The 24,591-nt window shown below is 37.7% G+C and overlaps 1 protein-coding gene across 3 annotated transcripts in view; it reads left to right on the plus strand.

Moving 5' to 3' along the window:
- Positions 1-24,591, plus strand: part of LOC105670535 (serine-rich adhesin for platelets) — a 258,685-nt gene that overhangs the window by 8,020 nt on the left and 226,074 nt on the right. For 2 of the 3 annotated variants that reach the window (XM_012364087.2, XM_067360245.1), the window contains exons 2-3: positions 276-482; positions 866-1,040. In XM_012364087.2, the coding sequence (XP_012219510.2) occupies positions 481-482; positions 866-1,040 (177 nt within the window). In that variant the 5' untranslated portion in view covers positions 276-480. The remainder of the gene's footprint in view (positions 1-275; positions 483-865; positions 1,041-24,591) is intronic. The other variant, XM_067360244.1, reaches the window with a different exon arrangement.

A 24,591-nucleotide genomic window follows, 5' to 3' on the forward strand; every position in this document is an offset into this window, starting at 1 on the left:
TTGACGAGTACCTCTAAAAATATCAATAGAGAAAAATAACTAAGTTGATAAATTAAGCTGCATATGTGACTCAGTTGAATAGTTATTCAATTAATACAGTTATGATTTGTGAATCGTATAGATAATTTAGATTACATAAATTTCTAGGAATGCTGATAAATATTATATTTGATTCTCTAATATATTTTGATATGTTATTGTATAATTGACAATTTTGTAGCTTATTCAGCAGCTGCGAGGGCTCTAATATTTAGATAATTTGAATTTGGATATAGGAAAATCAGTGTCGCGACGGTATAGTGGTGGGAGCATGCGCGCCCGCTCTGTCTCCCTTTCGAGTTGGTTGGCTGTCCTTGTCTCGGAAAACTTTCCTGTGATGAGCTTTGTTGGTCGTTTCCCCAGCAGGACGGAAAAGTTAAATGCGAAAGTTTTATCCGATATCCAGTATCTCCGCGCGCCTGGAAAAAGGTGTCTACACACATGTACGTTCAGGTTGATTATAGTAGTGTATTTGTTTTACAACATTTTTGTTAATAAATAAAATTAGCATGGAAATAATAAAACAAGATTAGGTTAGATTAGATTTTATTACATATTTTGATATAAAATTTGAGTATTAACTTGCTGCTAACTTTGCACAGACAGCGTAATAAATTCTCAATTACGTGCAATCAACTTTTATATAATTAACTATACACAATGATGCCAGATTTGTACTTCATTATTCGTTATGTAAAAGAAATAATTCGATAATTTGATATAATGATGGAAATATGTCATGCAAAATTTCGAGATAACTAAATTGCTCTTTTCATAATAGCAAGCAGCAAGCTCGTTATTAAAGGTTAAATTTATCTGTTGGCAGGATGGCGTTCAAAAAAAGAAGACAGAATCACTCAATACAGCATCTACTCGAGTTACCCTCAAATCGGGAGTCGAAATTACCACGATTTCCTGCGAAGGAGTATATCCAACCAACGCCGTCCATGCCAACCCCTCGCCAAGTTCCTGTAACTGTACTACATCCCTCTCCAAAAAAGGTAAGTGGAACACGAATAATTTACTGATAATCCACGACGATGTCGTAAAAGTCGTGTAATTTCTGCGAAATGATCCGTAGAATATCATCGACGTAGGACAATGTTATCCATTTGTGAGCGCGAATTGTACGCGCTTATGCGGATAATATTCCACTGAACAAATAATCGAGTTTAATAATAGAACCTCGAAGAAAAAGATTGTCCTACTTTATATGAGTGACATAATTATTATATCCGCGCGCAGACGATAACCATTAAAGCATTAGTTTGTTGAGCTTCTCTAGTTGAACAATTATTTTCAAAATTTTTTTACATAACAGTAAAGTATTTTCAATGAATTATTGCGAAATTGAAATCTTTTTACATACTTATGACAGAAAAATACGTATTTTTTAATTAATTATTAATTATAATGGAATGTGAAATATTTTCATAAAATTAAAATTACGTCGATAAAAAGAAGAGAAGAAAAAAACAAAAACAATTTTCACCGTGATTTATCTAGGTGTTATCTATCTAGGTGTTACTCATATATCGGACATTTATGATTTCTATTTTAAACTTATTTTGCATTTGTCAAAAAGATACAAAAATAGGTCGCAAATTTGCGGCGACGAAAAAAAAACGAGATCTCTGAGGAACGTAAAATGAAAGGATTGTAACGACATAAACCGCTGACGTTTCATAATGTCACAATAGCTTTTTTTATCGATTATTTTATTTCATACGTTAAACAATGTTATTACTTGTATAAATGCTGACGCAAGCTTGAATTCGTGTATGGTAGAAGAGATAATTTTTACTGCCATCTCAACGATCCTATACTCTTGTTAATAGCTCTTTTAATGTTATATTATTTGTTGAATCGGAGATTGTCGAATCGGAGATTCAACAAATCAATGAGAGAAATAATAAGTCAATGGAGTATTTGTACAATGCTTAAAAATATTTTGAAATTATTAATTCTAAAAAATAAAATATGATTTTAATGAATGATATCTGAAACCATCCCAAGTAGCAAGCGGTCATTATTTGATGTTATTTTGTCGTCATAATAATCAATTATGACATAATGATGAATAATTAGGATGACAAAAAGACATTAGATAATAACACCTTGCTACTTGAGATTATATTACGTATTATATTCAATTGTAAGTTCTTTTATACTTGTTGACAAATATAATTCTATTAGTTACTAGTTGGTTTTACGTGTTAAACTTTAATTGATAATGTAATTTTGAATTTATATTTATATCTCTTATTTTCAATTTAAATATAGAGTCCATTAAAATTAAATGCGATTCTATGACGCTAAAGAAAAACTCCGTTTGGTGTCATACAAAAAGGTTGAGAATATACAGAATATTGCATTTTAATTTAGGAATATTTGGCAAATTAATTACATATACAGCAACATGTAAGCACATTTTTTTTGTGTTACTGTGTCACATGTTACATGTTTGCACATATAGTCACATATAGTCACATATAGTAGAATTCTGCAAAACTCTTTAAATATCTTTTTGTTTATCCAATATATGATTGCGTGCATCATATTTTATTCCATAATATCTATTGTATGACATTATTTCTGCTAAATAATTTTTTATATGTTATTATCAATACTTTGAGACTGGCTAGAAAGAAAATATTGTTATCTTGAGTGATTATTTTACTTCCAATTTTATTACCGACCGATAAACAGGATATCTTTACTTATTCTATGTTGGGTGAGCTGATGGTATTTCTCGAAGTGGTTGCAATCGATAAAGCGAAGGCAGCTGCCGACGAAGTAGAGTTCTTCTTTAGCGTCATAAGATTGAATTTTGGTGGTCTCTATATTTAAATTGAAAATAAAAAGAGATCTAATTGTAAACATATTCAAAATTATTATCAATTAAAGTTTAACACTAGTGGAATTATATTTGTCAACAAGTATTAAAAAACTTACAATTGAGTATAATAGTTCTTACTTTTTTATAATATACATTTATGCTATTATTTAGAATATAGTAAAATATATAAACAACAAAACGTAATTGCAAAAGATCTGTCGCGAAAGTGAGGATGGATCCTTTAGGAGTATATAATTTGAAATCTTGTGAATAGAGTTATAGCAGAAGCGTCTTGAACATACGCCAGATGATGGGCGGGGACTGAATTTATGATGATTGCATAAATCAGAGCTTTCCTCTACAATAATCATAATCTATTGAGATAGTTGCGGGAAGTTAGCTATTTAGCCGTCGGCAAGGATCGAAGGAGGCAAGATCGAGGGGTTGCCTCGCGCGGTTTCTGAATTAAATAAAGCCCTTGCTAAAATTGAAGATAGGAGGAAGATTTCCTAGGAATTGTTGCCATATTTGCTTGATAACAATTAATATTTTTAATAACATATATAGAGTTATTTAAATTTTTAACTTTGAATAATTATTTTGTGGCAAAAGTTAAATTACCGCAAGAATTTATATGGAGAATAATTTTCTTGTGTATAGAAATGAAAACAGAAATAATTAGATTTTAAAATATTAATATTGATTAGAAATTTTAGTAACGAGGAAGTTAACAGCTCCTGAAGCAGAGGGTGCCACTAGTAGTATCTTTTATTGTAAGGGTGCTTCCGCAAAGATGACTGAACCGCACAGTCATTTGGGCTTAGCAAACCCTCGGACTTGAGCTCACACACTGCGGTCATACATACACACATACACTTAAGCTTACATTTACACATACAGACAGTGATGAAAAATTGTAAAAGACAAACAGTTTAAAATCGTGAATTATATTCGGATAAAGTACGTCAAGTCTCGGTGTAAGGGTCGGCCAAAACAGGCATAGCTTTTATCGGCCCTTTATATTTATATTTTATATCAATTTAGAAAAAGAAACTTATACGAGTTTTGTTTAAATTATAGTACGTATTAGAGTACGTTTAAATTATATTTTTTTACGAAATATAGGAGTGTAATCTAAAATATTTGGAATATTATATATAATAATATCTAAATACATTTTTTTGTTACTGCATAAATAGAGAATTGAATTGTCGTTCAAAATAACGAATAAGATTAAAAAATGATTACAATTTCTCTAAAGTTTAATTCTTGCATTACAATATAGTCTAATATTATATATCTATATCTTTCTCTAATAAAACGAGATCTCTCTGATGTAATTTATGAACAATTTTAAATTATCATATTCAAATTTTCAATTCTAAACAATGATCATTTTCATATCTCTTTTAATTTAAAATCTTTACTTCAAAAGTATACAAAAGAGTTTCAATGATTGTTTGAATGTTTTATTCGATATGGTTCGCGTTATACCAAAAATTTAAAGGGTTGATCATTGTTGCACGTCTTATAATATGAACGTACGATAAGCGGGGCAAACAAATAAACGGGAAGCAATTGGGGATCGTACATTGTTTAATACTTTCATAAAAATAAGTGTCACTCCGAAGTTACTGAAATTGGCCCTAATGCACTCGACTTTAGTGGTCGGTGACGTTAAAACGCCATTAGCTTGCTTTCTCAGCTATGAGAAATCGACAGCTGACTGTCATTTCTGAATTTTGCTGGTGATTTCTTTATTAACGGCATGGGTCTTTGCACGGGCGGTGCTGGAATATTAATGCCGGAATCTCCGCTGCTTCAACTTTCATGATCGTTACGGCTACGATTACGATTACGAGCAACCGTTTCTTTTAAAGGGGAATCCTTATCCTGCGCTCTAATATTCTTTCGATGTAAAAGATAATCTTTTCTATTTTCCATAAAATGATGACGCACATTGCAATTAAGACAATAATTACATTTAAATGTAATTAAATAAATAGTAAAAATAGATAATAGATTAATTGATGATATTATAGTGTTAGATTGATACAAAAGGTTTATTATATTTGTTGTGCAAAATTGAAGACAGAATTATAAGAGATTTGAAACTAATTTTTATTAATTAAAATAATTGCTATAGTTTTTTATCTAGAAATTTTTTCTTCGTCTAATTTAAAAGATTTTGAGCTGAAATAGGAAATTAAAATAGATTTTCATGGAGAATCGACAAACTTTTTGCGCTAATTAAACAAGTAACAATTGTTAATTATTTGTTAGGCTGAAGAAAAGGTAGTTAAAACATCGATTTACTTTTCAAGAAAATAAACAGATTTCTGTTTGGGTAGGCGTTAATCTCACAGTAGGTCGGAGAACACGGCGTTAAAATACCGGAAAGCTGACCCCAAATCCGCTTAAGGATGCGTATTTATTACTTACGGTCGTCTTGTTTTGCCTCGATCTCTGACGCGCCTTTTCCATACGCGCGATGTAGTAGAAACAGTATTCGATTTTATTTTCTGTAGATACGAATCGATTGGTATCATCGATATGCTATTTTTATTTAAAGATAGTTTATTTGTAGTCGGAAATTAATAGATCGATCCTCGAAATAAGTCAAACGTTTCTATATATATCGAGTTTACTCATACCGAACTTTTTGACATCTTGTACTTTCCACCGTCGTAAGACACCAACCTTCCAGGTTGCTGCACTCGACTGCCAAATCGATAAGTTCTCTGGAAATATGCTTCTTTGTATTTTGCAAGCTACCGTTAGCGAAAATCGCTTTTTCGAGGGAACCTGGAAGAATGAAACACAGTACCTTTTAACTTTGTCGAGCTGTCACGTTGATCGGGGTTAGAACGAACCCTCCAATTCACTCGGTGGGAGTAGCAACGCGGTTGAGTGAATTTTTATGAATGAATGCGCGAGGATACGCAGATCCAAGGCTTCGGAATGTGCACCCTATTTTCACCCCTGTACTTATATTTACGACAGTGACTCTCAGTTAAAAATTTTATCAGGCGTTAGTAATGAGGCGGTCGGGCGAGCCAATTTTTTAAATTAGTCTCGCTACTTTAAGGGACGAAATTCCGCATTAAAAATAGAAGCTTCCGGAATATTACTTTGATCGTTAATACTTCCTAGCAACGTGCTTTTTTTATCGTCTTTCAGAGAAAAATATACGAAAAAATATTTGTTTAGCGGAAATTGGCTCGAGAAATTTCCTTGGTTGTTTCTTATAAATATGTATCAGAATGATTGAAGCGTTTGTGATGTACGTTTTTCATCACGCAATTCCAATATTTTCCGTTCCATAAAAATGATAATTGTGCATCAACATTGCTGTACTCGTTAGCTACAAGGCGACTCTCATTCACAGAAGGGTCTGAGGTTGAAGGTGTTAGCGGTAGTACAAAAGAAGACTTCACCCTTCATACCTAGAGGGGAGTTTATAAAAATCGTGTCAATTAGGCCTCGAGAAAGGAAGACAAGCCAGGATAAGGTAGTTGATGAGCAAGGGCTTTTAATTTCTCTTATAAAGAGATTACTAGCGAGTAATTTAACTCTCGAGTGTTGTTGGATGGTATTTTGCAAAAGTACAGTTTTTAAAGGCTAAGTAAATAAGTAATTTTCTTCATTACTCTTAAAGATATGTGTTGTTCCGTTATAAAAATATATATTCTGTTGCGACAAATTACATTCGAAACTAAATGCAAAATAATATTTTCCGATTTATTTCTAACTTTAAAATTTTAAATGTACATCAAAGCAAACGGAATTTATTTTTTATAACTAAATTAAATGAAATATCCAACATTTGATGCGCGTTGAAAAGTGTATCAGATATATTGAATGTGCATAATTTAAATGTGAATGACAAAACAGAATAATGTTACGTAATATTATGTTCTCGCCATTGTTAACTGACAATGAATGTTCGCGGTTATTATCTTCTTTTTGTGTTTTAATTCCCGCTTGATTGTGTAAGGAAGAGAAATGGTTTTACTTTGGGTGGGTTTCTCTGTACTTGAATGAAGGTTGTGATTGCGTTCGGTGAAGAAGGGAGAAGCGTCGATCGGCCTAGGTACTACTTCAGGACCTGGATTAGCCCGCAGGGTATTGTAATGTCGTAAATACATTCCCTTTTTACTCCGTCAAGCTTTAAACCATTTCGTCTCTATATGTCTGCTTTCCTCTCTACGGTCCGTAAGTTTAACGTTTATTCTCATCGACGTTCAGTTCAAAATGTGAAATAATTTTTCTTGCTTTCCCTCCCTTTTTTAATTACACTTTTAATCGATTAATAATTAATTATAATCCAATTTTTTAACAAAAATAAGAACAGTTTGACATTAAAAATAATTTTATTCTATGTTCTTGATCGCACAATAACTTAAAATAAGAAAAAACGAATCTTTAATAATTGTAATGTTTATTATACGTTATTTATGTGGTTTGATATTATTATGTGTCAGTAATCATTCTCGCTTTTCTCTTTCTAATCCTTTTGATAAAAGAGTTCTATTATATTTTATGCTCATTATTCGAATAACTTCGGCGCGGAATATGATGGCTCGTTTATCGATTACGAAACTTCCCTCTTATCAAACAGGATCACGAGTTACAATTCCAGTAACGCGCTTATGGGGGGACCCGTGTAGTTTTTCGGCAAGGCAGAGAAAAGATTAGGGCGGGCACTTTAACCAATGTCGTCGTTTCTCGATACTTACTCGATATCCCCCGACTTTATGTCGCAAACGATATCTCGGAGCAAATCCCAGTCGCTGCGTGCGCGCTTATAGCCAGTAGAAATAGAAAGGGTTCGCGAAGGGCTCGGAAAGGACCGCGGGGTTATAATGAAATATAGCCTCGTTCCGCTTCGTATAAGACTGCATTAAGATTATACGTTGGCGCGCTCCTTGGCGACCGAAGACGGTCGAAATAAACGGGACGGTGCGGCGGTAGGGCCGCGGTGGCTGGTGGCTAAGGGTGAAAGGGGTAAGGGATTCCTCCTACGGTGTTTTAATCAAGCCGGATTTGCTGCGGCAAGCCGTGGCTCCAACTTTCATTTTAGCGAACCCCACCCTAACAAGCCGTGCACGAACGTTTCCGTCTACTTCCCTCCGTCCCTCTCTTTACCTATCTGAAGTCCTCTCTCGCGTTCGGCAGCTCGAGATCTATATATGTGTTTGCTCGGCATTAAAACACTATCCCCGTTTTACGTGTGATCCCATTCGTCTCCTTAAAAAGCTGCGTGATTGGAAAAGGTTGCGTTATGTGGGAACGAAACTGCGTGTTACGTGTTTTCGTTGAAGGCACGTTGTCGGCGGAAAAAAGTTTATTACGTTTTCGCGATTTAACAACGTTTCATTTAATTTGTACTTGCCACTTCGTCGCTATACGTGTCGCATTTAAATTATCTTTACGTTTTTATGCAGATTTCTTCTTGCACATAGTAGTAAATATAATTTTCTTCGACATCCTAATACAAAATAAATTCTGATTCGCTCTTACAACGCCTCTATATCGTAGACTTTGCCGTATATGTTGCGTATGTACGTCATGCGTATAGTAACGGATGAGTTGTTAATAAGTATGTCACGGGATTTGCAATAGTACATTATCGGAAAACTGTAGGGTGTCCTCTATTTTTGTCCCTTTCTCGTATAACGCTTTAGCTTCGCAATTGTTTTTAGTTTGCCTAAGCGGAATTGTTTGTTGATCTCATATCTTTCGCGCATCTCTGATAAAGTGTGTCGCGCGCGAGAAGGCCTTCAGTTTGAACACAAACTGATAGATAGCGTGTTATGCGAGTTTATTGAATGCGATAGAGATACAAGTTAACAAAAGTAAAATTTTGGCATATGCAATTCTTATTTGAGACTTTTTATGAAATAATAAGATTATAAATTTTTTTATAGAAAAACTATTTTTCAAGAAAAAATTAAACTTTATATTGCATAATCGTGCTTTTTTTCTTCTCTTACGTGCAATTATTTTATATATGGAACACTTGTAAAAGCCAACATTCCCTAAGATCAAAATTCACTCCAGATTGCAAAGCTTATATTCCGGTGCTCTATCACCTCTGCTTAGAACTTGTATTGAAAGTACATAAGACTTTAGCTCGTGATCTCAATACAGATTACTTGTCTACCCTTTCTCGGAGATAAGAAACATCTAGCACCGTTTTATGTCCTCAACTCTTAGCTCAGGGTGCTAAGCTTCAGGGATCTGCCGAGACTTTATATTTCGACACTTACTTTAGTTCGCCACCCCTGTATTTGTCTTTTGTGTAACCGGTACTTTTAGCTGACAAATTCGATATAGCTATCGCATTATTCGCAAATCCATTTTCTATAAACGATAAATCTCTTGGTTATTAATTTTGTCTCGATAAACCTCTTCTTCTGTTGATCGTTTAAACAAATGTGTACATATTCCGAAATGTTCCTCGCGCAAAGTTTCGTTTTTTAAGAACTTAAAGACCAGTTTGAGACTTATTATTTTGCAATAATTCTCCCGACAAAGATATACCGTGTAGGTGGAATTCGTTTTATCTTGACACGAGCCGGGCGGAAAGGAAGGAAGATAGGAAGGAACATACGGCAAACAGTATGGCGTCTGCTGCGAGAAAGCCCGAAGCGTTCCGGACCGGTCAGTATGCAATATGCTAAGGTTCTAGCAGCCTCCTAGCCCTTGTCTGACGCCGTCCCACGTCCCCGCCTCTCTTTCTCTCCTTCCTTCCTTCTGGTCCTCTATAACCTCCGAATCCTTGGGTTTGGGAATTTAATTACAGTATAGTGCCTACATTGTAGCCCCAGCCGGCCCGGAAATAAACTCCCCATTGTCGCGGCACAAAGCTTCTATTTGTCACGAGACCTGAGCGTTCGACACCCTTGCAAGGCGCACCTCCCCATCTCTCGCCACCTGTCCTCCGATATCGACCTTTGTACCGAAGCTTTGACTTACGTCATTTCGAGCGAGACGGACTTTACTGGTCATCCGAATGTTAATCCGATTACAAACACTTTTTTGCTAACATAGACTTGTCGCAAAACTTGTTGTTCATTAATACGTTAGACGCTGCTTTCGCACATTTTTCATTGTTAAACATTTTTACAATGATAATAACTTTACAATCAATCATTATTTTTGTGAAAATGCATTATTTTCTATTCAGATTTCATAAGGAGTTGCGATATCGCAAACTTTAATCTATTTTTCGTGTTACAAAATTAATTAGAAAGATCTATTTTGTCTTATCATTAGGTTTTCGAACTTTTAATAGCGTTTGATGTCGCGATTTTTCTTCTATTTTTACTTAAAAACCTTGCTAACCGTAAGTATACATTTCCTCGAACGCATAAGCTAGAAGCCGTCCAGGCGCATTCCATTCACTGTCTTACATTATAGAGGAGATTATCCGAGTAACCACAGCCTACCTTCTCCAACAATCTCCCTATTCTGCTTCTTCGCAAACTTCCATGTAATAAGTAACAATGCCGTTTAATTATAAATGTTCGCATCCCTGGAACCAACTTACCTGGTTCCCACCTTCGGTTTAATCTTAATTACTATAAAGAGGTACGCATTCGTATTCGAGAGCTTAAACATCTTACACAGCCAAAAGAATTATTATATCATATTTCCAATATCTTGTGACGATTGTCATCGAATTTTCACGCTGTAAATCGAATGTTACACAATTTGTTAAAATACAAAAATTATCAAATACGGGAAAGAGAAAGTTTCTATCTTTTCGATTTTTATCTAAAAAAATGTTGTTGCTTGTTTAAAAATGAAATTTAATTTACACAAATTATTTTAATTTTAATATAAAATATTTATACAATATAGAATTGTCTCCGTTACACAAAAAGACCGATTTCACACTCAAAGACGATCTAATTTCAAAATATTTTTTGCCAGTTTTTGCGTGACGGAGAGAGAGAGAGAGAGAGAGAGAGAGAGAGAGAGAGAGAGAGAGAGAGAGAGAGAGAGTCATTTAATTAATTTTTATAAATTCATGAAATTATTTTCCAATGTTTTATCACTTTACTTTGAAAATACATATAATACATGGCGAATAATTAATTCAGCGGTATAAAAACCTCTGAACGACGCGTCACATTGTTATTATTGCGTTATGGCACGCATCTTCGTGTTTGATGCGATCGTTATCCATCGCGTGATGAAGAAATAATTTTGTCTCTCGCGGATAATCAAACCGCTGTTTTTTCTCGATGTCGAAAATTTTTGATTATATGAATACTGGTGAATGCAATTTTATTGCCGAACGCGCTCTTCGCTTTTTTCGTTAACGCTATGGCGAAAGCTACAAAAATTTACGGTGCAACAACGTCAGAAGCGTTCAGCAATAGTTTGGCCGTCGATTTCTCAGCCGAAATAGCTATCATCGTCTGCCCGTAAATATAACGAGCGTTAGTGGCGTTCCTTCATTCACGTATCTCCTGCATCGGACCGTAAAGCCTCCATAATTATTCATTCGTCGTTAATCGGCTGCCTACACGGCAGTTACGGCTTTCCGTCGGCCAAGCACACCGTGAATATTAGTTATGCATTTCTACGAGAGATACGCGTGTATTTCAACGTATTACCGGAATATATACGAATTCATTTTCCGTTGACTAACGTTACATATGTAGACTCTAACAGTATGAAAAAAAATATAAAGTTTCTTCTCTATAATTTTTCTTTTAAATGATTAAAATATTTTTTGAAAATTAAATTTTCTAATTCTAAAATATACAGTTGCTCTCTTTGCACGCGAGTTTGACGCGAGGCATGACCGTATCTTTTGATATTAGGATTTTATTTAAATTAAGTTAAAGAAATACATAAAGATTTGCATAAAAATATATAAGGAAGAATAAATTAAAGTTAAAATTATAGTACAGAAATTCTAGCTATTTCGATTACAAGTAATTATAACATTACTAGTACCAGAGAGATATTTGAAAGCACCGAAACCCGAGGTCTATCATGGAATGCTTATCAACTCTTGTTCGTTACTGTTATCTACATTCATTTTAGAGTTGAAATTACACAGTCACATCCATTTTTCGACACTGCCGATAAACAATTCTCGTTTGGGAATACAAATTGTGATATATTAAGAATATGGTGGCAATGCTTTGTTATCGATAAATATCTTTAGATATTTATATATCTAAATCACAGCATTTTATCATATTATTGCAAAGGAATAAATAAAACAAAGTTACAATATGTTTAACACTAGAGACAGAGACGGCGAAGATAGAGAATCGCGCGATAAGTTTGTGCCTGTCGCAGCAATGCTACACCTATTCTACTTTCGTACGCTTGCTGTATTTTTTGCACTTGAAGAATAATATATGGTTGCGTTTTGAGGTATTTCGAGCGCTTTACTCTTTCGTATTATATTATAACATACGTGAATAAATTTACAAGTTAAAACTAAAGACAAATTATTCACGGTATATATTTGTTGCTTTGTCGACTACTCGCGCTTAACTTTGATATAATAAATCTCGTGTGTTTAAACACATACATATAACACAAGCGCAAGCATAATTACAGAAATATATACACATATATATCTCATTTGCAGACAAAAATATTATAGATATTAAAAAGAAAAGAGAGAAAGATAAAAGAATAAAAAAAAGTGATGAAGAAGCGCAAAAGTTTTCGATGAAATCGTGAGTATCCTCGAAACTTGCCACTTGAAACGGTTGAGCTGCCGGATGCACGAGATTCGACGAAAAGCGAAAACCGTTTCGTTATAGGTGGATGGTGTCGGCTCTTCTGGGATGCAAGCGGGGGTGCCAGGACGCGCGGCGGAACGGGCCTTAATTGCCCGCGAGTTAATTAAACTGTAATTCAATCGCGCGAATTCGCCGATGTTTTATCGCGGCGCGACGCGCCGTTAAGTTCGCGCGCTCGGCGATACGCTCGTTACGGAAAGTATATGGGACCGCTGCATTTTGCGTACGCTGAGTGGAGACGATGGTAATTTACATAGGGGATAAATTAAGTTTAAGTGCTGTGTATTAATGAAAATTCAAATTAACTAAAATTTAACACGGCGTCTCAAAATATGGAATAATATTTTCTTAATGTTTCAATGTTTTCTCCCAAATTTAACAAATTAATTTATCAAAAGTTATTCCAGTCAATTGTTTGTTGCAGTACGGATTTCGAAACTAGTTAGAAACTCCGCTCAAAACTTTATTATAGGAATCTGCGGAAAAATTAATGCAATATTTTGTTCGGTATAAATCATTGAGTAAAAAATAACGCATGCAATTGACACACTAATTAATATCTTTCGGTGCTGGATTTATACAAGGCTTGATTTAAAATCAACTTGTAAATTTTGTTCACAATGAATCGGATGTCATGTACAGATTTAGGTAGATTACGCCAGTGGATTTCTTAGGCCAGTGGCGAAGTGAGGGCAGCGAGGGCTGCTTATTGTAATTATCCCTTCGAAGTACATACAGCCTACCCTGGCCAAGGCTCCCTTTTGCACACGCTCCCGGGCTCGATTGTTCTTGCTCGTATGGCATCGTGCGCCACGTCTATGAAATTAAGCGTACCACCCTTCTTGCCGAAAACGCGCCTGTTCCGTCAAGATCTCTCTTCTCCTCTTCACCTCCCGGCCCTCCACCCTCTTCCCCTCGGCGTATCTAGCGCCCTTAATTTCTCGAAGATAATTGCCGCCTCGTCTCCGTTAAACCGTCGCGATAATCGAGGCGTCGCGCCGGCATCACGTCGCGGCGATTGATGACTTCGCTCGCGCACGAAACGCACAACGAAATTACATTCTTTCGAAAGTCCTGTCTCATCCTCAGCAATTACTCAGTCAGGAAACCTCCCTCCCCCGTCACACCCCCTCCCCCTCAAGAGTAGTCAGCCTCGTTACTCGATCCGTAATTTGTTACTTATCTAGAACGAAACTTTCGATCGCTCGCGTCTCCCGGGATATGTAGACAAAGTTTCGCTGCCCTGAGCGATAAATGAGAAATTTAAAACAAGCTATTTAACCGCGTGCGCGGGAATGTTACGTTTGGTTGTTACTGCGTTTTATTTGCGATAACAAAATGAAAAATTGTTTTAATATATCATCAACTGTATCCGCAATATATTGCTTGTGACTGAGATAACATTTCGAGATATAAAACGGCATCGTCTGTATTTCGTGCGCGAGGCGTTATTAAAAAAATCTCGTGATTATTTCATAGTCGTGTTCGCGAATGCTTGGCGCACGTAGCCCACACCATGTCGGAATTTATCAGGAGACTTGCATATGCAACGGGGAATGGAACTTTGGCGAGGCGTACACATCCATACTTTTTTTTTCACCAAATATGTAGATCACGTACATTTTTCGTGAAAATCATGCGCTAAATTCGCGCCACGTACAGGGTCATGCACTTTGTCAGAATGTTTGACTTCGCGTTGGATACATATTTCAATCGTCGTGACCGAAGAAGCAAAGGGACGAGGGGTGGTTGTTTGCCGGTGACCAGAATTTAATATTCATCCAATCAGGGGGGCAAACCCACTATGCCTGAGGGTGTCGCTTCTACTTCTCCTACCGCCTGCCTTTCGTTTCCTTGCCAATCGCGTATTTGCTCGTTCCAAGGTTCAAATAGAAAAATTTGCGATGTGAATATTTGCGACCGACCTGCTACAACGCATCTCAAATGGATCTATTTGAAAAGAAAAATTTGGAAATTTTTTACTCTGAAGAAATATCTGATATATAATAGTCACCTTTGGCAATATTTTGATGTTTTATTGTCATAGTATTAGTTTACCATTAAATTTTGTATTTATAAAAATGAAAAGTAACACGCACAAAATTATATATTTATTTTTTTTTGCATAAACATTTTCCTACTTACGTAGCAATCACTTAACTCGACGGTATTACTTTATCGGACTGTATTGATTTGGGAATTTGAGAAAACCTGAGAAAAAGTTTTTATTTATTCCGTAACTTTAGAAATGAACGATATATTTTATTTTCTTATTGCAACTGTGTTAAATTAAATCGCGATTTTCGGACGAGATGGAGAAAGAGAAACACATGCGGAGTGCACGTCAATAGAATGCTCGGTTAGCCGACATAAAGGGTAATATAATTTGCATTATGCTCGCAGTAGGGCGTACCCTTGTTTCGTAAGCATTGCGGAGCAAACTCACCCGCGGATTCGTTCGATCAAACTTAATTAGCGCCGAATTCCAGACATAATTAAATCCGACCGCTGTTGTAATTTTGTAGGTAGGTAGCTTATGAGAGGTGGAGATGCAAAAGTGGGAGCAGGGCAGCGCGGAAAATGTAGAGGAAAAGAAAAGCTTGAATCTAGAAAAAAATAATATAAAACTTTGTCCACGAAAATCTGAGCTTTCTAATTTCATGAATTTTAATTTTTTGTGTATTTATTTAAATCAATTTTTATTTATTTTTAATTATTTTTGTCAGTTTTTATTGATTGTAATTTTAGAAAATGTATTTTTAGATACTGGAGAAAAATTTCTACATCAAAATTTGGTGCGTGTCTTACGTGTATGATATACACACAGCTAATTGTCGTAGAAACTCTCGAAAAGCATCGGCGAGAGACAGAGCAAAAGAGGGAGAGAGAGAGAGAAATTTCTTGGATGCTTCCGTAGTTTAGAAGGTATAGCTCCACGTTCGTACACCCTTTCCCTGCTCAGAATGGTACGCCGGTTCATTGACAATGCCCTAGTCATTAATTATAAGAACATATTGTCCCGTGGCTGTCCACGTAAAAAATCTCAATGGTGTAGGAAATCTGTGTATTGCATTAAAAGGATTTACACAAATCTTGAAAGAAAAATGTGGCATTATCCAAAAAGATCACGCTTTCTCTCGAGTATGGAAACGGAAACAGTTTGTATAGAAAGTTCTTTTCAACGAAAGTGTGAAGCACTCTTTAAAGCCGTACTCTGTCTTAGGATAACGTCTCCGAGTCTTATCCTAATAACAGGCAGCATTAATCACTACAGCACCACGTTGCAATTACCATGATGGCGCTGGTTTAGTTTAGGAACGGCGTTAAAGGGCGAAGTAGGGGACTTTGTCGAGCATAAAGTCAGAATCAAGGGGATCCGGTTTCCTATAGTAGCCTGTGGGCCTGTTCTTCGTCTTGCCAGTGGCGTTGACTTTATTATTTCTGCGTATATGTGAGAGCAAAATCAAATAACATTTTTTTTATCGCTTTCTTCTTTTTGCGCTTAGCTTTCGCTAATATCTGTGTTGCGTTGTTTTATTGATGTTTTTTTTTTGCATTTTGTCGAGCATCTTATCTCGACGTAGAATTCATCGATTGTTTCTTACATTTTCGTATCTGGTGTATAATCGTACAATTGATTTTTTATAGTTTATTCCCAGAACGAAAGAAATCACGCAACAAAATTTTACTTCACAGATTAGAAAAGTTGAAGAGCGGTCGGGATAAGAAAAAGTGATGTAGACGTCTGTGAAAAACGATCTGAATTGTGTAGAAAAAGCTTGAAAATTGGAAAGGAACGTACTATTGTCGTCTTATCATTTGTTCGCTGAAAACAAATTTTACACGCTCATGTTATAACTATGTTTTCCATTCCGCAATCTCGTCGTCCTTTCGCGAACTTTCCTCCTCGCTTTCGCATGTGATCAATGAACGGCGCAGATGCCGTTCCGGACTGTTTCGGAGTATTGTGCGCCTAATCGCCCACCCTGTCACTTTGACCGCATCCCGGGGACTAGTCTCGGGATCTCTCGGGACACGACGGCACATAAATCCAAAATTCGATCTCACCCTCGACGGGTAGTGCGCGTCTCGATCGCCCTTATCGACGTATTCTTGAGTTAACATAAGATCGAACGGTGGTTCGCCTTTAGATGTGAGATTACTACTAGACATCGAGGATCGTGTTCTTTTGCGGCATTAAATCATTGTAATATATTAGCATGTTTATCATTTCTGCTGGATTCTGCGCATGTTACGTTTTTGGAAGCAATTGTTAAAAATATATCGACAGTTTCGAAAGAAAATGATTGATGCTATTCTACGATGTGATACAAAAAAAATGGTTACTTATATAGATATAAAATATTTCACTTTTTGCAAATTACTTATAAAATTACAATATATTTATTGTTTTAAGGTATTGATGAAAATGATTAATAGAGACGATTGTACTTTTTATTAAAGCTACAATGCTTTTGAGAAAAAATTTGCGGTTGTAATTTCGGTCTCATTGATGGCCCATCGTTTTTTTCTACGTCGGGAAACCGCGAATTTCGGAGAATTAAGAGGGTGTTCGCCCTCTCTTTCCGTTATAGCCATAGCAGTCATGGGGTCTAGATGTCGTCGGGGGGGAAGAGGAGGGGTGTTGGTGCCACTATACAGTGGCAGCATGCGCTCGCTGTCGCAGGATCCACCTCCTGTCAAGTTTAAACCCGTTACGTGACTAAGTTGCAAGCGGCCTGCTAAGATGTCCTGCTAATTTATATGTTCGCGTTAACTCGCGCCATCCCCCTTGTACACCGCCGCATCCCGCATCCCTCTCACATCCCGCCAAGTGGGAAGCGAGGAAAGGATTCGCGGAGGAAGCTTCTGTGAGAGAGGGCACGGGACGCATAAGTAATCGCTGCTATCGTGCCCGGCAGATGCGCCAAAGATTCGTTGTTCCTGGACGTGTAACCGCATAAAATAGACTCGATCTTGCTACGCCCTAAAAGCAACAGACTCGATTTCGAGATGTGCATTGCTCGCATCTAATTTCCTTTGACGCGTTTAATTTAATAATTACATTTTATTTTTTTCTAAAATTTTTTATTCTGATATTTCTGCACAATAGAAGCCGATTGCGATTATAAGTTTCGTAATATCGATAAAGTTGTAATTAAAAATCGAAAGCAAGCAATGATGGAAATTCGATCAATTGACATCTATAAGATCTATATTTGTAAAAGGATCTGTTCAGCCATTGCATTCTTTTTCATGCGCGAAGGAGTTAGAGATCGTCAAAGGAATCACGTTTACTTATCTGACGGGGTTAGGTTTATAGAGCAAGGATGCTGGTCCTTAGGGCGAACTTTATGGTCGAGCTTCGAGGAGACAGAACCGCAGAAGCTTCGAGGTTTGAGCCCTACGTATCCTGATGAATCGTTTGGTGTGCAGAACTCCTTTGAAGCGTTCTCCAGGCGACCATCCTTCATTAGGCTTAATCGAAGAGAAACTCCGACACGACTTACTTGAACGCTTAAAAAAAAATGCAGTTTTTAAATAATTAAATATTATCCTACGGTTTTATCATTACATCTGTTCTCTTAGTTGTATCATACTTCGAATAAGATGTTTTCCGAATTTATCGCATAATAAGAAGTTTTTTTAATTTTGAATTTTTCCGCAAAGAAATAGCGGCTATCGATCGTAAACATGATCTCTCAAACACTTACACGACAGTGGTCGCATTTCAATTAGAGGCCCCTATGTTCCATACGTTTCTGATGAGTGTTCATATCGAATTTAACAGGCACCCACATGTTGAAAATGCACCCGCGCTTTCACAAGTGAATATTTGCCAAAGTGATTGCTCGCCTTGACGATGGAGAACGTCGTTTCAATCGAGTATCCACATGTCTATTTGATCATGTCTGGGTCTTCTCTATTCATGGCTTCTCCCGATGCGTAGTACACGAACAACTTCGTACTTATAGTTTTTGTTCACGGACGTCTTCGGGAAACTTAGAATAGCTCGTTCGAGAGGCGAGGATGGGATAAAGATGTTGTCTTTTTTACACTTACACTCTGCGATTCGTCTCTCTTTTTGCCTTCGCTTAGCTTGTAACATTTACAAGTATTCTCGACAATCTATTTTTAGTTTTCACAAGCGTGAATTATAGATAGATAATTGGATACAAAACTCAGACAAGATACTTTTTTTTTTGTAGGAATCTCAAGAATTCCTTCAAGTTTCTTTCAGAACAGTTGATTTAATTTGAATTTGCCACTTTATGTGGCAAAATAGATCAGAGGTCACTGAAATATTTATTAAACATTGAAATTTGCAAAAACTCGGGACAAACTTGCATTAACTTTTCCTAATCACGTCGAAACGCGGATTCTAACACGGAAGGAATAAATTTGTGCTGAATAAACTCTTCGCTTATCGCTGTGGCGTTTTGCAAATAGGATCTTCCAATCGCCTCTTTTTTTTCGGATGACCTTTCATCCTCGAAGACTAAATCTCGTTCGACGCGCGGAATCGCAGATCCTTCGCGTAGGATCGCGCGATTCGTAAACCCTTATCAAAAGCGAGTCGTGCCAAAGCTCCGGCAGGTCTTGAAACTCGAAGGCATCAATTCTCTTCGTCCGCCTTGCCCGCTTTTCGCCTTCACTCCTTGTTATAAATCATGAAAGCCGCGAGACGGTGGTGGTGGTGGTGCTGGTTCACCCTTGTGTATACCAGCACCATCGGGTGGATTCCGTATCCAGATCGTGGGGTGGCTTCTTTTGGTCCAGGCGGGGTCCAGGACTAGGAACGACGTCGGCAGTAAGAAGGGGCGCCTTCGTCGACGGAGGCAAGATCAGTACATTACAGATAAAGCGAACGACTTCGGCCGTCCGGGACTTTTTTAAGCCATAAATTTGGCAGGCGGACAAGAAGGAAGGCGAGGAGCGAGGGGCTGGGGAGGGGAGGGGGAAAGGGGACGGCGTTGCGAGAGAAGTGTTTGCCGAACTGGTTCCTTCCTTCCTAACTCAATTGCTGCGATGCGGTGATCTATGGTGGTCGGGGAGCGGCAAAATCACGGACCCGCGTCCTCGTGCCCCGGATTTCTGCCACTCCGAAAGGAGGGTCTTCTTATTTCTCCCGATGCCGCGCTGATTTCGCACTACATGTTGCGTTTTTCTTCTCGTACTACGTTGCGATTGAACAGAACGGAAGAAGTTTGATTCAGGAAGACGAATGTTATTTCATATCTTTTCCTTAAGTGAATTATATGATATATTTATTCTGAAATTTATCGCTTAACTGTCACTTATTTTAACAAGAAATTTTATCGATAACGGTGCCGCTTTCTTTCTTCTTGTTTGCGTATGCTTCTCGTTTATTTCTGCTCAACAAAAATATTTCTAGTTGTAAATGTTTTTAAATTAAAGTCAAGTGTCTCTCGACAGCGACGCGATTTCTGTCGCATCGTGGAGCGGAAGGGAAACTTTAAGACTCGGTGGGATGTTAAAAATACGATCTAATGATTGGAAATTTGTCCAGAATCGTATAAAGTGCTTAATTAAAGTACCTTGCGCGAATTATTGCCAGATATAATGCTCTTGATGCAAAGTTTGTGTTTACATTTGTAAAAGAGATATGGACATATTTTATGTCGGCGGACTCGAAACTCGACGGAGACGTACGCACCAATTGGAACGCACGCAGAATAATAATGCGGAAGCTCTCTTTTCGTCCTCATACTTTATATGTGCTCGTGCCTTCCATTTCCATCAGACATAATTGCATGTCTGAAAACGGATCTAGACCAAGCAGTCAGGCAGGCAGGTAGGCATCAAGTGAGTGAGCGGGAGGCGGAAGGTAACATGATAGCTAATTACCTGCCGGCGTTATCTGAGCGCACCGAAAGGTTGGAAGACGCACAAGTGTTTCTTCGTATATTAACTTAATATTTTCCTAAACCGCTTTGTAACTTTGTAGACGCGTATTACACTTTTCGCCTTAATTTGTCTTTCCCATGAGCTAATTCTCTCCAACGTGAGAATTTCGATAAAGTCGGTGAGAGCGCTGCGGAGAATTAAAACAAAATTTCGCGGCGTTCCATTGGATTCGCAATTCGTTGATTCTAAGAGGAACGTATTGTCGCGGACCGGGAAATATTCCTAGCTCTGCGGAATTTCGTTCTTATCCCGAAGGAATTCGCAACGTTGGAGTTCGAAAATCGTCGGCAACCGAACTTTTTTTGCCCGTAAACCGTTGCGTCGTAGCATCGCGCCACCGTTTTAGCGCTCTATCGCACCCACGTCCGATATTCCGTCGATGGAATCCAGCCCCGACGAACGTGGCGGGCGTGAAAAGTTAAAATCGCATCAGTGAGCCATTATTGTATCGCCGGTGTCACCCGCCACCCCTCAAAAGTTAAACAATTTGCGGGGCCTTACACCGACGATGTCACGTTCCCTCTTTCTCTCTCTCTCTCTCTCTCTCTCTCTCTCTCTCTCTCTCTCTCTCTCTCTTTCTCTGTCTTCTTTTACACCCTCGCCAATCCCTTCTTCCTCGCCGGTCCCTTCTCCCATCATTGCGGCGGATTCTCGTGGGCACACGTGTTGCCAGAGGCGGCTCTGCCCTAAAACTTTTGACAAGGTAGAACAGCGATTTGTCGTCTTGCGCGACGTGTACTTTCGGCAAGATTGAGACGGCCGCCGCGAAGTACATAATAATTAAGCGAGAATTAAATTAATTTCACGCTTGCCGTGCTAAAAATCCTAATCTATCCGGATTATTTTTCTTTTCGGCTAAAAAAACAAATAAACAGTATGCTCTATGTTATTTAAAGTATGCGAGACAAATTTTGAATTAGTGAAACAATGACTTACTTAAAAAAAATGAAATGTTTGTTTAAAGTTTGTTTACTCGATCGAGTCATTTTCTGGCGAGAGTATTGCGAGAATGACTCGATGTGCTTATCATTAGACGCCGAAGAAACGCTCACCGAGAGAATTTACCCAAAACAGGAGGTATGCGTAGAAAGCTTTCCTCTATCGGGAATTACTTAAACCGGCTTTACGACTACCGGAAACTACCGTCCCTGTTGAGGGGATTCCGATGCATTACCGTATTAGTCGCCGCGCTTAGAAAGGGTTCCTGCAAATGTAAAGCAGATTATAAACACGGTCCATTTTAACCCTTTCCGTTCTTTTCGCGCGCATCTGTTTGCCTTTGCGTCAATCAACGCGCAAGTCAATAACATGCGATACATTTGTATATAAAGCTTTGTGTGTTGTACAAGTAGCTTGCCGAAAGAACCATGAAATCGATAATGAGCATATATGTGCTTATATGTGAGCATACATCGTTACATGGATATGAATTATGAATTATGCTAATTTTACAAAGTTTTCGTAGAAAATATCATTTCTCCCTATTTCATTCTGTTACACAACCGTACAATTGTGTGTAGTCAGCGGAGTAATATCGATCGCATTCTTTTCTTTTTAAGTCCTTGTCGTGGAATAAAACACCAGTGTGGCAACCGTTTTTCAGTGATAAAATATCTTTATATCTTAATGATATGGAGCAACAAAGTTCTGTAAGAAGCAGTGTTTGCGATATTGCGCGTTTCGACGCGCGTACACGCCGAACGCGAATTATCGCACATGTCGCATTCCCACATTACGAAAACTTTCATCGCGCACTTTGCTCATTATGTGTATTAAAGTAGAAAAAGAGCTTGGAATTCGATATTTTTTTAACGTAACAATTTTTGCTATACCGTTTGTATTGCATCTGTTATTACGAATGTCGAGGGACGAGAAAATATTAGATTCGCGTGTTATATCATGTTAGAAAATGTCACGATTAGAAGAGTCATATTTGACGCGTTTAATAGCACGGGAAAATTAGTTTGCGTTAAGATTACTTTGCGAAATTTCATCGAGCCTTACGTTTTTATTTTCATCAAAACGTATATCGTTCGTGTGCCTTCAGATTTTGGTCGCACTCGTCGCGCGTCGCTCATGGAAATCGTAAAAGTTTCACGGGACACGATGAATTATTCCTACCGTGGAGACGCAAAATTGCGGGAAACTTTCCTCTGGCGAGGCGAATCGTTCCTTGTATACGTGTATATGTGTGTGTGTGTGGGTGTATGTATGTGCACACGAGGCGTATGGTGTACTCGTGTGTCGACATCGCGGGGGTCGGCAAAGACGAAGGGGTAAGAAGGGCCAGATCGCGGAATGAATGCGGGAAAGCGTAGGATCATCGAGCAGGCCGGAGGTAACTTTGCTGGTAAGAAGAGTAGGAAGGGTTAAACTCGGGGTAGGGGAGTAGGTTTCTTAATGCGGGGGTGAATTTTATAGTCTTTCGAGCTGAGATATAGTTGAAAAAGTACGCTGCAATTTTGCACTTTCCGATTCCTTTGCAAGCTGTTCTTAGTAACAATTTAGTATCGTGCATCCGTGAATTAGGTTTGATTGCGGTAAAAATTATGATTTTTTTACAATATTAGTAACAGCAATAATTTATATACATATATAAAAGATATATAATCTATATAATATAATATAAAAAAATAATAAAATAAAATATGTATACATATGGAGGACTTTTTCGTCGAAATTGCGATCGATATTGTCATATTCAGAATTGTCAGCGTATGTCCACTAAATTTGAGGGAATTAGCGAGGGGAAAGTGCAGAATATCGTGAACAGCCGCGAAGATTTCACCTGCCCCGTCGTTGGCGCATAATACTTCGGTTTTGCTTGCTTCGGCCGTTTGGTGTCGACATCAAGTTCAATATCACTTAGGTTTATGGCGGTAATTATCATTTTATGATCGGCCCTGTATTCTTAGGGCTTTATTACCTATCCCCAGCCCGACGTAAGGCGTTAACACCGGTAAGAGTCATAATAACGACCGAAAGAAATACCCCTTTCTCTCTCCGATGCGCGAAACGATAAATGCAGTTTTGCAGTTTCCAGAAAGCGTACTTCTATCTTTATCACCCTCGCTCTCATAAGATTTAAGTGCCTAGATTTTGACAGACACACACGCACACTCGAAGCAATTAATAACTTTGCGCTATTAACGATATTTTAGCTCGTTGAAAAGAAATTTCACATAATTTTATTCCGATGCTCGTAAAATAGTTTGGAGTGTTTCGGGCGCGTTGTTCTGTTTGATGAAACTTTTTTTAACTTGTTTCTCTCTGCATAAACTTTATTGCGGAAATAAATTTATTTAAATTTGCGTAATCGATTAGATTTGAAATTGTCAAGCAGAGGTGGAAGCGGTTATCAGCGGCGCATCCCGAAGGGAGAGCAAATGGATTCCGGACACATTTTTTCCTCGACATGTTCGGGATTCGATGTGTAATGGAAAATTTAGGGCTGCTATGGACGATAAATTTGCGGCTGTCCACTCAAATATTTTCCGTGTTTTAGGTGCCCAGGGATCTAGGGACTATCTTGACCGTCGCGCTCCCGAAGGAGACGTCCCATTGCTCTTGCATATTCACAAATCATTCGTAGATAGGACAACGAATTCTTACCCCACGGGACGCCGTCTCCTCTTTGCTTTCTCTCTTTTTCCTCTTTGCTTGTTCATTCGCGTTCCCACATTAGTTTGATATGTGCGGTGTTTTTTCTTTTCAAACTTCTTATTGCTCCACTGATGCTTTTTGCAACTATTAATAATCGGTCATGGTTCGAAAATTCTTGGTGAAAGTTGATGGTTTTTTAAATTTATGTAATATTTTGAATTATGTAGAGAAAAAGGAAACATTTGATCTTAAATTTGAACAGTTGAGACATTAAAAGGGAGAGACGCATTCACGGTTTCGCTTATCGAAACTGCACGTCGCGGCCGCAACATTAATGGTATCCAATTGTCGATGCAATCTTCGATGGCCAGTATCTGAACTTCGATTGTGGCTGGCTGA

Source organism: Linepithema humile, chromosome 8 (assembly GCF_040581485.1).
Source record: "Linepithema humile isolate Giens D197 chromosome 8, Lhum_UNIL_v1.0, whole genome shotgun sequence".
Classification (NCBI taxonomy): domain Eukaryota; kingdom Metazoa; phylum Arthropoda; class Insecta; order Hymenoptera; family Formicidae; genus Linepithema; species Linepithema humile.